Here is a 13171-nt window from a genome sequence, read left to right as displayed (position 1 = left end):
ATACACACACACACACACACACACACACACACACACACACACACACACACCAGAACCATGCAACTATGGAAGAGAACCTTTCCTCATTTTCAGTGGGTATTGTGTCACGGAGGCAGAAAAACCAACAGACATAAAACTGGTGAATATTAGGATTATTCTCCTCTTTCTCCTCCTTCTTCTTTGTTTTGATTTTTGTTTTTTAACAACAAGGTTTGGCTATATAACCCAGAATGGTCTGGGACTTGCTATGTAGTCCAGGCTGGTATTGATTTCATGGTCTTCTGGCCTCAGGCTAACTATCGTGAATGGGAACTGGTAATCCTGGTTGAAAAAGATGCTCTAGTGCTTTGGCGGTTTGAATGCTTGGCCATAGGGACTGGAACTATTAGGAGATGTGGCCTTGTTGGAAGAAGGTATAACTTCTGTAGGTGGGCCTTGAGGTTTCCTATACTCAGATTCATCCCAGTGTTGAAGAGACCCTCCTCCTGGCTGGCTGAAGAGGACAGTCTCCTGTTGCTGCCTTTAGATCAAGATATAGAACTCGCTCTTCCAGCACCGTGTCTGCCTGGATACTGCCCTACTTCTCACCATGATTGTAATGGACTGAACCTCTGAAACTGCAAGCCAGCCCCAATTAAATATTTTCTTTTATAAGAGTTACCTTGGTCATAGTGTCTCTTCAAAGAAATGAAACCCTAACTGAGACAGATGCTCTGATGGAGATGCCCATTGCTGAAAAGCAAGACTTAGGAGTGCACAGGTAAGCAAAGTGGAGCCACTTTGGAGAAGAGCATGAACCATTCATGTGCCAAACACATGGCACTTAGAGCATTTTACAGAAATAAATTTGGGGTTAGTTACTATGTGACTGCAAAGAGTGCTTCATTTCATAGACTACTTTCGGGAAAGGAGATTTTTTTTATCTCATAGGGTAGACAGGAGTTTCCCTGGCTAACAGGCAGTGAAGGGCAGTCTGGAGCAAGCACAGTGGTACAGGTGCAGGGGATGTTATATTGAATTTGAGACTGTTTGCTTTGGACCAGAGAATTAGGGCATTAGGGCTATCCCTGGATTGAGAGGACTGCTCATTTCTTCTCTGTCATTTTTTGTTGCAGCACTAAGTTCATTGGATTAAGCAGATGTGCAGCAGGATATGAAGCAAGAATGCCCATTTTACAATTGAGGGAACTGATGCTCAAAGAAGTTAGATAATGTGGCTAATATTCATCTTTCTCTTTCAAAAACTGGGTTGATAGTTAAAAATATATCCCACATGTGTTGTTAGTTGAGCCTGAAAACTTCTTTCTTATATCAAGGGACTCTTTGAAAAGTCTACAAGAGACCTAATTTCTCCTCCTCTTCTTTTCTCTTTCCCGCTTTCCTTCCCTCTCTCTTCTGTCTTCTCTCTCTCTCTCTCTCTCTCTCTCTCTCTCTCTCTCTCTCTCTCTCTCTCTCTCTTGTTATTTTTGCCTCTGTCTCTTGCTCACTTTCTCACTCTCCTTCTTTCATAGGTCTTAACATGCCATCAAAGACAGTTATAAACTCACTCTTGGACTCATGTGATCTTGTTGCCTTAACCTCTTAGAATGTTAAGACCACAGACACAAGCTATAATGCTCAATGGGTTTGTTGATGATACAAACATTCCTTTCATGAGTATATGACACTGTTTTGTTTTAGAAAACTTTATTGTGATGTAATTTATATCCCACACAATTCATTCATTTAGGCTCTGCAGCCCAGTGACTTTTAAACATATAGAGTTACCTGTCTACTCCTGAAATTGATTTTCTGACACTTTCTTTTTCTCAGAAGAAATCCCGTACCTTCCCTCTTAAACACACCTCTTTCAGCCCCGGATAGCCACAGATCTTTATGCCTCTCTAGTGCTGTCTCTCCTGGACATTTTCACAGATGGAATCATTCAATACAGTCATCCAATTCTTTGTAGCTGATTTTTCACTTAGCACAACACTTTCCAGGTTCATCCATGGTGCAGCACCTCTCAGTGCCTCATTTTATTTATTTAGCAAAAGATTTGTGTTTCATTCACATATTCAATTGACATTTCAGATATCTCTACTCTGTAGAGAATTTTAAATAATGGTGACATTCTACTTCTTATGAAAGAGATTATTTCTTCAAATCTGTTTTTAAAAGTATTTGTTTCCAAGGAGGTATGTTGGGAGCAAGTCTGTTACTTCCTATATTATATATCAAAATGCACATGGTTGTAGTAGGTGTGGGATCTCCTGGTATACAGCTTGTGTTATAGATGTGTAAAATGTGATGGAGGACTCAATTGTAGTACATAGGATAAAACTTTCTGTAGTGACTTTTCAATGGCACACTTCTACTGTTTAGTATTGTGTCAAGAGAGCTGGTCAAATAACTTAGATTCTAACCAGATGATGTTTTTCCTAATGTCTTTTCCTGTTGTATTTAATATTCTGAGAAAGGACAGATGGAAAATGTCTTCAAAAAACAAAACCAAAAGAACTTTTTAAGAACTTTGAGAAATCTCTTCCTAATTGAAAGGAGTATAGAAAACTTTTGGATTTCATTTTACAGGACATTGCAATGCAAAGACTATTAAATGGTTCATAATGCACAGTCTGTCTTTTGCCAGACAGAGAAGTTTCCTGATTGCACTCTTGAGATATTATAAAACATTTCTAAGGCTGCTGCTAAACTAGAGAATTATAAATTGGTAGGTTTTCAAATAAGTTCCTGCAGACCTCAGTCTGGTCTAAAGTTTCCTGGTTTTACAATTAACTCCTCATCTTTCTTTCTTTCTTTCTTTCTTTCTTTCTTTCTTTCTTTCTTTCTTTCTTTCTTTCTTTCTTTCTTTCTTTTGTTCTGTGTGTGTGTGTGTGTGTGTGTGTGTGTGTGCATCTAGGCTATCTCATTCCAGAGGGAAATCCAGTTTTCTGTGAGGGGTGGGTTGAATACTAAATGTAAACTGGATAAACAATGATAAGTTAATGTAATTTTCCTGTTTTAACCCTTCAATCAACACTGTCCAGAATGTCTTTTGCCTGATGTGCTTGGTATTAGATCTTTATGGGTTTTCACTTTTAAGGGAAATAGATCCATTTGTCTTACAACAACTTTAACATAGGTGTGGGTACTTTCATGTTGTCAGGTTTCTGAGAGATTACAAAGAAAAGGAAAAATGTCAGGTATTGGAGCTCCTAAAAGCCATGCTTCCATGTAGGTGCCACCTCTCCCTCTATACCTCACTTGCTAATCAAAGAACTATGATTAAGGAAGAGTCAGCAAGAGCAAAAGGAAAAGACTGTTTGCAACCAGGATGACTCAGGATTTCTGTATAGGCCAGGAAAATGCAAGGCTGTGCTCTGTACTACACGAATCCAATCTAATCTGAAGCACAATGATTTTAGAAGGCCACTCGCTTGCAGATACTCCAGAAGCAAGACTTTTTTTTTCTGTAAAATGAACTGGAGTAGAAGCTGTAGTGTTTCAAGTTTTTTATAAAAATTCGAATTCGGGGGAATAATGACTACAATGCTATTGCTTGCAGTAGCAGATCGTTTGCAATGAACTGCCACCTCATGGGTCTTTATTGGTTTTCTTGCTTTACATGGGAAGAGAGGGGCTCAGTAATGTGTCTAGGTTTACACAGCTAGTGAGTCTTGCTATCAGAAATCCTGAAGTCAGGTTCCAAGGAATTGTGGTGTTTAATTTAGTATATGATAGATAAAACATGCTTACTGTTAACTTAAATTATGAGAGCTGGAGAGATGACTCAGTGGTTATGAGCTCTGGTTGCTGGTGCACAGGACCAGGGTTTGATTTCCGGCATCCAGTGGCTCATGGCTGCCTCTAACCTCTGTTCCAGGGGATCTAGTGCCCTCTTCTGACCTCCACAGGAACCAGGCACATAAGTGGGGAACAAACATATATCCAAGGCAAAAATTCATAAATCAATGTAAAATAAAACGTACAAAAAATAGACATCATTAAAAATATGTGTAGTCAAAGAGGATTGGTACTTGTAAGCACTGTACAAACATAAAATGCATTGAAATATCACAATACCATATTATGTCTGGAAAAGGGTGCTTTCTATTCCATCTTATCCTAGGCATGCTATGGGTATGAGAAAGAATCACATTTAATTTGCTGGGTAACTGTCATATTTTGATGAGCCCACTAGTGCATAAGATAAATGATTTTTAACAAATGTTTGTCACACAACTTGGATGATTTCTAAATATTTTCTCTGTGGCTCTCAGTTTGGATATTTTTTCAATGACCAAGAAGTCAAAAAATAATGCCTGCATCATGGAAACTCCAGTCAGGAAATCCCATGTTGAAAGGCAGCTTTGGTTATTCTCGACTCTTACAAATATTTCATACACACACACACACACACACACACACACACACACATACACACACACACACACACATATAAAAATGACGGGAAAACAAAAACAACCTCTTTTTCCATCCCCCCAAGATGTGCTTTTGCTTTTTGCTGCAGCTTTCCTAGGCCTTTTAGGGGGCGAGAAAGCATGTTTAACAGAGCAAATCAAAGTGTCCGAAAGAGGATGTCTGCACCCCTCGTGTTTAAAAAAAAGATGGGTTTCGTTCCTTTTCCTTCACACATCAAAGAAGACGCTCCAGGAGGAAAGAAACCATAATTAGGCAGGAGCAAGCAGACAGACCCAGTTCCTCAGTCTTGCCCTTGCCCGCCCCTTATGCCCTGGCATCCGTCCGTCCGGGGCGCGGGCTCGACGCGGGCCCCCGCCGCAGCTGCATCGCCCGCGCGTCCACGCTCCGCCAGAATCTGGGCGGCGGCGGGCCGGCCGGGGGCGCGCTCGCGCGGGGGCGCGCTCTTGCAGCGGTTTTCTTCTCCCACAATCCAGAGGTAGAGGCGCGGGAGGGCGGGGAGTCGGCGGAAGGATACTGGCGCGGAGGGAGTGGCGCGCTCGCCCGCCAGGCCGGTGGCGGGTGTGCTGCGGCACTGCGGTTCCGAGGCCGTTACCCTAGCTCCTCCAGAGGGCGGCGGCGGAGGAGGCTGGAGCGCGGCAGCGGAGCGTCCAGGCGTCGCTGAGGCACACGGAGGCTGGCGGGGCTCCCGCAGCCGGACCGTCAGGGACACGCCTCGGAGCTCCGGGCCCCGGGCAAGGCCAGGGCGCTGAAGCGAGCGCGAGGCCGCGGAGGGATGCTGAGCGCCCGGCGAAGGGGCGAGCCGCGCCTGAGGCTGTGAGGTTGCGAGCGGACGCTCCCAGCTCTCCGCGCCCGTGTCCGCCGGTGGCCGGAACGCCCAGAACCGCTCGCCCAGGTCCAGCCCGGCCCCCTCGGCCCCCACGTTGGGCTTGAGTCCTTGGCGTCCGCTGCGCTGGCCGGCTCCCCCCGGGAGCGGGGCAACCTTGACGGGCTTTTTGTCTCGTGCCCCGGCCACTCTCCGCGTCCTCCTCCTCCAGATGCCTTTTTTCTGCCCCTCCTCACCGGGTGCAGACTGCCAGCGTCGGCTGCGGCTCAGCGCGGGATACGGGCTCGTTTCCCCGGGGGGGCTAAGGAGGGGCAGTTCTTCCCCTTCTTCGATGGGATTTTCCTCTCCTGCCGGAATGAACTTTCATTGATTCCGTCTTCTACATTTACTGAGCAATTCCCTGGGCGTATTTGTGGTACTTCCTTCCCCCGCCCCCTCCTGAATATATAATCTGTAAAATGGAGAACGAAATCTTTACTCCCCTTCTGGAGCAGTTCATGACCAGCCCCTTGGTCACTTGGGTAAGGAAGATGTCCTTTATGGTATATTTGGCCGTGTTATTTGTGGCTGCAGAGATGGAGGTGGGCGTTCACGTCGTGATAATCCTTCTGTTCTAGGTTAAAACGTTTGGACCTCTGGCTGCAGGAAATGGGACTAACCTGGAGGAGTATGTGGCTTTAGTGGATGGGGTATTCTTGAACCAGGTCATGCTCCAAATGTAAGTGTTTTCTTCTTTCTTGGTAACTTATTTTCTTTGAAACACTACATACTTTGAACTTAGATTTCACGACTTAATTTGGTTCTTTGGCCAGAAAAAAAAAAAAATCAGGTGGTTTAATTGGATCTTGGAAGGAGCGGTATTCTTACGTGCTTACCCCATTTATCACAAGCAAATAGTTATACCTGTTAAAATTGGTAAACTTTATCCGTGACTTTGCGAATTCTGTTTTGTCATTTATTGTCTTGACTGCTGAAATTCAAACCACATTGTGTCATCTTTGGTCATTTGGTAAAATGACGGAGACAGAGAAATCTTGTCTACGATAGGGAAAAGACATAACTGAAGTTATATATGTGTAAAGATGTTTATTAACCTTTTTAGTACAAGAATAAATGGTTCAAAAATTGAAACTGGTGAACTAACATGTTTCAGAAGCGAAAAATTAAGTTAAACATTACAATTGGTCAGGAAGACTTTGTAGCAAACAATTTAAATATCCAAGTTTGATTAGATGGCTTATTGTGCTATTGATGAATTATTAAATTGTTTAATATTGAGGACTTGTTTAAGATATTTTGAGGTTTATAAATAACTGAAGTCTTGAGAGCTGGGTTAATTAGTTAAATCTTTTGTTTGTAATACTGAGTATCTGTTAAGTAGGAATGGGTTTTTTGAGCTAGAAATTGAATATTGAAAGCATATCAGTACCTAGATCAGAGTAATACAAATGACTCCATTTTATTGTTACGGTATTGTAGTGCAGATTCATTGTGAGTACTTCAGTGGTTATCAGTTGCTGAAGATTAGACTTCTTTCTCAATAGAGTATCATTACAAGAATCTTGTACTTTTTGATTTGAAGATACTTCTTTTATATATGTGAGAAATTAATTCAGTATAAATACTTGTTAAAGTCTTATACTATCCTGTTAATTTTACATATATCAATCCTGTTTTTTACTGGAAATTATTTTTCTTTTTATACTTTCTATTTTAAGAGGTTTGTGCTGGTTAGGTTTTTGTCACCTTGACTCAGGGATTTTCAGGGAAAAGGAAACCCTCAGTTAGAAAATGAGGGCAAGTCTGTGGGGGCATTTCCTTGGTTGCTTGATGTGGGAAGGCCCAACCCACTGCTGACAGTCCGACCCTGCACTGGTGGTCTTGTTTGTATAAGAAAGGTAGCTGAGCAAGCCAGAGGGAACTAGCTAGTAAAGAGCATTTCTCTGGGCTCTCAGCAATAGTCCTGCCAGCTCCTACTATGACCGTTACCTAGAAGTCAGGAAATAAACCCTTTCTGCCACAGTTGCTTTTGGTCATGTGTATATCATAGCAAAAGAAAGCAAGCTAGGTCAAGGTTAGAAGTGAAGTACAGAAGTGGTTAGCATTCCAGTGCTAACCTCTGCGTCCTCAGAGTCTTGTACTCTGTTTTCATGTGTGTGTGACTCTACAGGAAATGGTGTTGCTTTATACCTTTTCCAAGGAAAGCTTGGATACTTGGATATGTGGGTTAGCTAAAAATGTATGATCTTTTTTCCCCATAGGAGGGAAAAGAGTGTAAACATTTTCAGGATTAGTGCATTCTTAGCAGATATTTATGGATTTACTTTTTGTTTGAAATTCCTATTCCCTAAGCAAAATGATAAGATAATTTAGCTACCTTTTTAGGGATGGACCCCATTATAATACATACTCACAGTTTTCCTCTTATGTCTCTTTATTTGCTTAATTTTAGGCAGGAAAATTTGAATTTTATGTACCAAACTAGGAAAATACATTGCTTTTTCACCTTAATGTTTTTTTTCTAAAGAATATTTCTGATTGTTTGAAACCTGGTACTTGAGTGAAGAGTTAAAAACACATTGCCCTGCCTTTTTCTGAAGAGACATTGAGAAGTGGAAGTGGAGAAGGGAAAGGGACTGGGAGGAGAGGGGAGAGGGGAAACTGCAGTCGGGATGTGATAGATGAGAGAAGAATAAATATAGTTGTTTTTTTTAAACCACATTACCTGTTTTCACTTTGGGTTCACACTTTGATTTTTAAAAGATATAGAAATATTTTGAAAATAGTGATGTTCCAAAATAATAGTTGCTAGGTTCCCCTCAGAACCTTGGGTGGGAGGACCAGCTGCTTTCTAAACCTCAAATCTACTTCCGTGTTTTCAGTTCCATCTCTCAGTTTCTCTAAAAGATTCTTTAGTGTCCTAATTCTGTTATGAATGACCTAAATGACTTAAATGAATAGTTCGTTAAAATTGGGTCAACATAAAGGTAGTTTGATGAATTATATAAGCTTACTGCAACAAAATACCTAATTTTTTTTTGGATTGGATATTTTCTTTATTTACATTTCAAATGTTTTCCCCTTTCCAGGTCTCCCCTTTGGAAACCCCCATCCCATCCCCCCTCCCTCCTGCCTCCATGAGGGTGCTCCCCCACCCACCCACTCCTGTCCTCCTGCCCTGGCATTCCCCTACACTGGGGCAGTGAACACCGCCAGACCCAAGGGCTTCTCCTTCCACTGATGTCCAGCAAGGCCATCCTTGTTGGACATCATATGTGGCCAGCCACATATGTGGCCAGCACCATGGGTCGCTCCATGTATATTCTTTGGTTGGTAGTCCAGTCCCTTGGAGCTCCAGGGGTTCTGGCCTGTTGACATGGTTGCTCCCTCCATGGGGCTGCACACCCCCTCAGCTCTTTCAGTCCCTACTCCAACTCCTCCATCAGGGACACCCCCCCCCCCCCCCCCCACTCGGGGCCCCCCCCCCCCCCAGCTCAGTCCAATTGTTGACTACGAGCTTCCACCTCTGTCTTTGTCAGGCTCTGGCAGAGCCTCTCAGGAGACAGCCATATCAGGCTTCTGTCAGCAAGCACTTCCTGGCATCTACAATAGTGTCTACATTTGGTGACTATATATGGGATGGATCCCCAGGTGGGGCAGTCTCTGGATGGCCTTTCCTTCAGTCTCTGCTCTACACATGTAGTGTCCATCTGAAGGACAAGACTTTGGGGGAGAGGTATTTGTAAGGTTGGCTTAAAAGTGTCATCTGCAAAAGAGTTGGCTGTATTAGGTATGGATCACTTTGTTCTCTGGACTTCTTGCTTAGTGGAAAATGTGTGGTCTAGTAAGGCCAAGAGTAGAATTCAGAGCAGAATCTTTTGCTAGCAACCAGATAAAATACTGGGTGAGATGGATGAAGGAAGGGTTCATTTAAAGGTAATTTTAGTAAGTGGATAGATTCTGAGTGCTGTCTCCTACGATGATAGGATGTGATTTCTCTACCAGGCAAGCCCTTTACACTGAGGATAGGAAGTAGGACTTTGATACAGTGTTGGCCTAAAGAGGCAAATGATGTGTTACATGGAAGAACTTTTGTAGGGCTAGGGATGTGGTTAGGTAGCAGAATACTTGCCTTCCATATAAAAGCCCTGAGTTCAATTCCCCACACGGTGGGGGTGGGGGTGGGAGTTGGGGGCTTCCTAAACTGAACTCTGTAAAAATTTATTAGAAATGACCAGAGTGAACAGGAAGAGTCATAAGCAGGAGAAGAGACGAGACAGGAAGGCATTTTAAACATGTGCAATAAATGAAAAGCATGAAAATGTGAATGAAAGTTAAACCAGTAGATTTGAGGAAAATGGAAAAATGTGCAAGACTATTGGTGAGAAATCACAAAGGAAGTTAAAGATGAATACAGGTGTAGTCAGAGCAGGCCCGTTTGAAGTTTGGAAATCACATATTCACGTACATATTCGCATAAGAAGAGCCAGTAACCATGGCTCAGAATCTTTAGCTACTCAGAAACTGAAAAACCATCTGTAAAATTTATTTAGAATGGAAATATGGGATAGAACAAAATAAATTATAGATTCTAAAATGAATAAATTCCTTTTTACATATATTTTAGTTTTGGTTACATACATCATAGGTATCATTATGTCATTTTATGCATAGTAAGTAAAAATCATTGTACTTTGCTCATATTTTTTTCCCCACTACACTCCGTCATCCTCATGCCTTCCCTCTTACTTTTTCTGCCAGTTAGTTCTCCAATACTTGGATTCTTTAGTAGTAGTGTGTGGGCATTAACTGAGAAAGAAAGTAGATGACATCAGAGGGAGACTGATAGACCAGAGCAGAGCTCAGATTTTTTCCACTCATGAACTCTTTCCACTTGAGAAGTTTTTCCATGAGCCTAGCTGTGTAGCATATAAAACAGGTATACAAACTAAGCATTTAGCAAGAATAAGTCATTAGTTTATTTTAAAGCATGTCTTTGATAGTCAAAGTTATTTAAAACAAAAGCAAATTCATGTACTCATGATAAAGATCTGTTTACCTTTATATAAAGAATTAAGTCTTTGCTGAATATCTGATACTGTAGGTTGTAAAACATCTTTATTTTGGAGGTGATCAATATTTTGATAGAACCGTTAGAAATTCTGATTTTTATCCCAAGTCAAAATGCATTGAATGGTTTTTTTAAAAAATGAAACTCAAGTTAGCAATTTTTAAAATAAAAAAATTCTTAACACAGTACAACATAGAAATACACTAATTTGATACATTTTGAAGAATCATGGTAGGAGAATATTAGTTGTATTTGTTTTCCATGATTAAATCATCATTTGTTCCATAAGAGCAGAAAACACTGTACATCCATTCAAAACACAGACATTTATAACATATGGTAGTTTTGAATGTGACCTCAGATGTTGTAGGCAGTGTGCTCATTGGTATTGTATGGTGTGACAGTATGCCCAATGCACACTGTACATGTTATGTTTAGAATCAAGGCTGAAGGACAGTTTCATAACACAGTGCAGGTAAGAGCTGCCAGAGACATCTTGGTTTCATTACATGTCTTATTTTGAATTAAGTTTTGAATGGACTGTATTCAGAAACCTTTTACCATTGCCAGAATTTTTTTTTGACCCTATATTTAGTTGTGTGGCTTTCATATGAGGTTGCAATTCACATTTTTAAGAGGTTGGACTTTAGGAAACAGTTTGACAGTTTCTAATAAAACTAAACTTTGTCTTACCATATGAACTAGCAATCCACTTGGAATTTGTCCAAATGAGGTAGAAACTTGCATTTATACAAAAGACAGAGAAAAAAATATTTATAGGACCTTTATTCATAATTTGCCCAACCTAAAAATGACCATTATATTCTTTGAAAGATAAATGGATAGGCTGTCTTGTATCCATGCAATGGAATACTGCCAATAATTTGCAGATCCTGCATTCAGTTTTATGACTGAACTGTAACTCACAGTTGAAGAAGTTGGGACTAGTTGTTGCAGTAAGAATGAAGTAGGTTTTAGAAGAAACAAAATGAAAGCAAGTAGAAAATTGAAGTCAGGAGAACTTAGAGAATTTGAAATTTGAGTAATGATTAAGGCCAAAATCAGACAGTTGCTAACAGGTATGTAAGTTGAGTGGAATAGAGATGCCCAAAGTCAGAAGTGTAGGCTTGCTTTTTTTTTTTTCCGACTTTATTGGGTTCTTACATCTACCACCTTTCTAAACCTTATTCCACTCTGATCCCTTCCAACCCCCCAGCACTAGGTAGGAGAAAAGAAGTTAGAGGGGAAAGGAGGCGTAGACCTTTTCAAACTACTTTCTGCTAATTAGGGGTATCAAGTTCCTTGGGGTAAGTCCAGTCTTCATCATCAGGATATCCAACTTCTTGTCTCTTTGCTCATGACCACTTGACAGAATGTAGCAGCAGGAACCAGCAGCAGTCTCCTTGGTGTGTTCCTCCTGCCCATCTGAGGGCCCAAGCATTTGTATACCCTCTGAAAAGTTCTTAGAATTCCAGATGTCATACACTGGCAGAAACTATCTGCGGCTGCTAAAGCCATGTCCCTGCTAGAGCAAGATGCAAATCCTAGTCACCTGCTGTGAAGCAGCCTCTTATCCCACACCAGAGAGTAAAACAAAAACGTATTCACATAACATAACTGGACTTTTAAAGAAGCCAAAATTCTCACTACAGAGAAGTAACTGAGCTTATATTCTTTATGAAGCCATGATCTCTTGGTTACCACTAGAGGTAGAAATGAGAATACTACTCAGGATTAAAAGTTAAAATGGAAAACAAAATAATAATTAGCTAATGTAACAGTGTTACTAAATTAAATTTGTATAAAAAGAAAGGTGGTAACTTATAGGTTTATAAACATCTTTATATTGAAAAATAAAAATTTGCAGGATATTTCAGCAGTGCTCCGGGAAAAAAATGTTAATGTAATCTTTTTTAAAATTATTTTATTAGATATTTTCTTCATTTACATTTCAAATGCTATCCCGAATGTTCTCTATACCCTCTCCTCCGACCCTGCTCCCCTGCCCATTCACTCCCACTTCTTGGCCCTGGTGTTCCCCTTTATGGGGCATATAAAGTTCACAAGACCAAGGGGCCTCTCCTTCCAACAGTGGCCGACTAGGCCATCTTCTGCTACATATGCAGCTAGAGACATGAGCTCTGGGGGTACTGGTTAGTTCATATTGATGTTCCACCTATAGGGTTGCAGACCCCTTCAGTTCCTTGGGTACTTTTTCTAGCTCCTCCATTGGGGTCTTTCTGTTCTATTGTATAGATTACTGTGGGCATCCACTTCTATATTTGCCAGGCACTGGCATAGTCTCACAGAGATAGCTATATCAGTGTCCTTTCAGCAAGTTCTTGCTGGCATATGCAATAGTGTCTGCATTTAGTGGCTGATTATGGGATGGACTCCCCGGGTGGGGCAGTCTCTGGGTTGTCAATCCTTTCGTCTTTGCTCCAAACTTTGTCTCTGCAACTTCTTTCATGGGTATTTTATTCTCTATTTTGGGGAGGAATGAAGTATCCACGTGATAGTCTCCCTTCTTGATTTTCTTGTGTTTTGGAGATTGTATCTTGGGTATTCTAGGTTTCTGGGCTAATATCCGCTTATCAGTGAGTGCATATCAAGTATGCACTCACTTTTGTGATTGGGTTACCTCACACAGGATGATATCCTCCAGATACATCCATTTGCCTAAGAATTTCATAAATTCATTGTTTTTAATAGCTGAGTACTACTCCATTGTGTAAATGTACCACATTTTCTGTATCCATTTCTCTGTTGAGGGACATCTGGATTCTTTCCAGCTTCTGGCTATTATAAATAGGGCTGCTATGAACATAGTGGAGCATGTGTCCTTATTACCAGTT

At 41.2% G+C, this 13171-nt stretch overlaps 1 protein-coding gene across 5 annotated transcripts in view; it reads left to right on the top strand.

Moving 5' to 3' along the window:
* The first annotated feature begins 5014 nt into the window (after nt 1–5014).
* Nucleotides 5015–13171, top strand: part of Ccdc88a (coiled-coil domain containing 88A) — a 134317-nt gene continuing 126160 nt past the window's right edge. For 2 of the 5 annotated variants that reach the window (XM_029545255.1, XM_029545254.1), the window contains exons 1-2: nt 5039–5766; nt 5863–5963. In XM_029545255.1, coding sequence (XP_029401115.1) covers nt 5704–5766; nt 5863–5963 — 164 coding nt within the window. In that variant the 5' untranslated portion in view covers nt 5039–5703. Of the gene's footprint in view, nt 5767–5862; nt 5964–13171 lie in introns of all 5 variants that reach the window. The other 3 variants (XM_021210606.2, XR_003845015.1, XM_021210605.2) reach the window with 3 other exon arrangements.

The sequence above is a fragment of the Mus pahari genome, chromosome 13, assembly GCF_900095145.1.
Source record: "Mus pahari chromosome 13, PAHARI_EIJ_v1.1, whole genome shotgun sequence".
NCBI lineage: Eukaryota > Metazoa > Chordata > Mammalia > Rodentia > Muridae > Mus > Mus pahari.
This window is presented reverse-complemented; position numbering and strand designations above follow the sequence as displayed.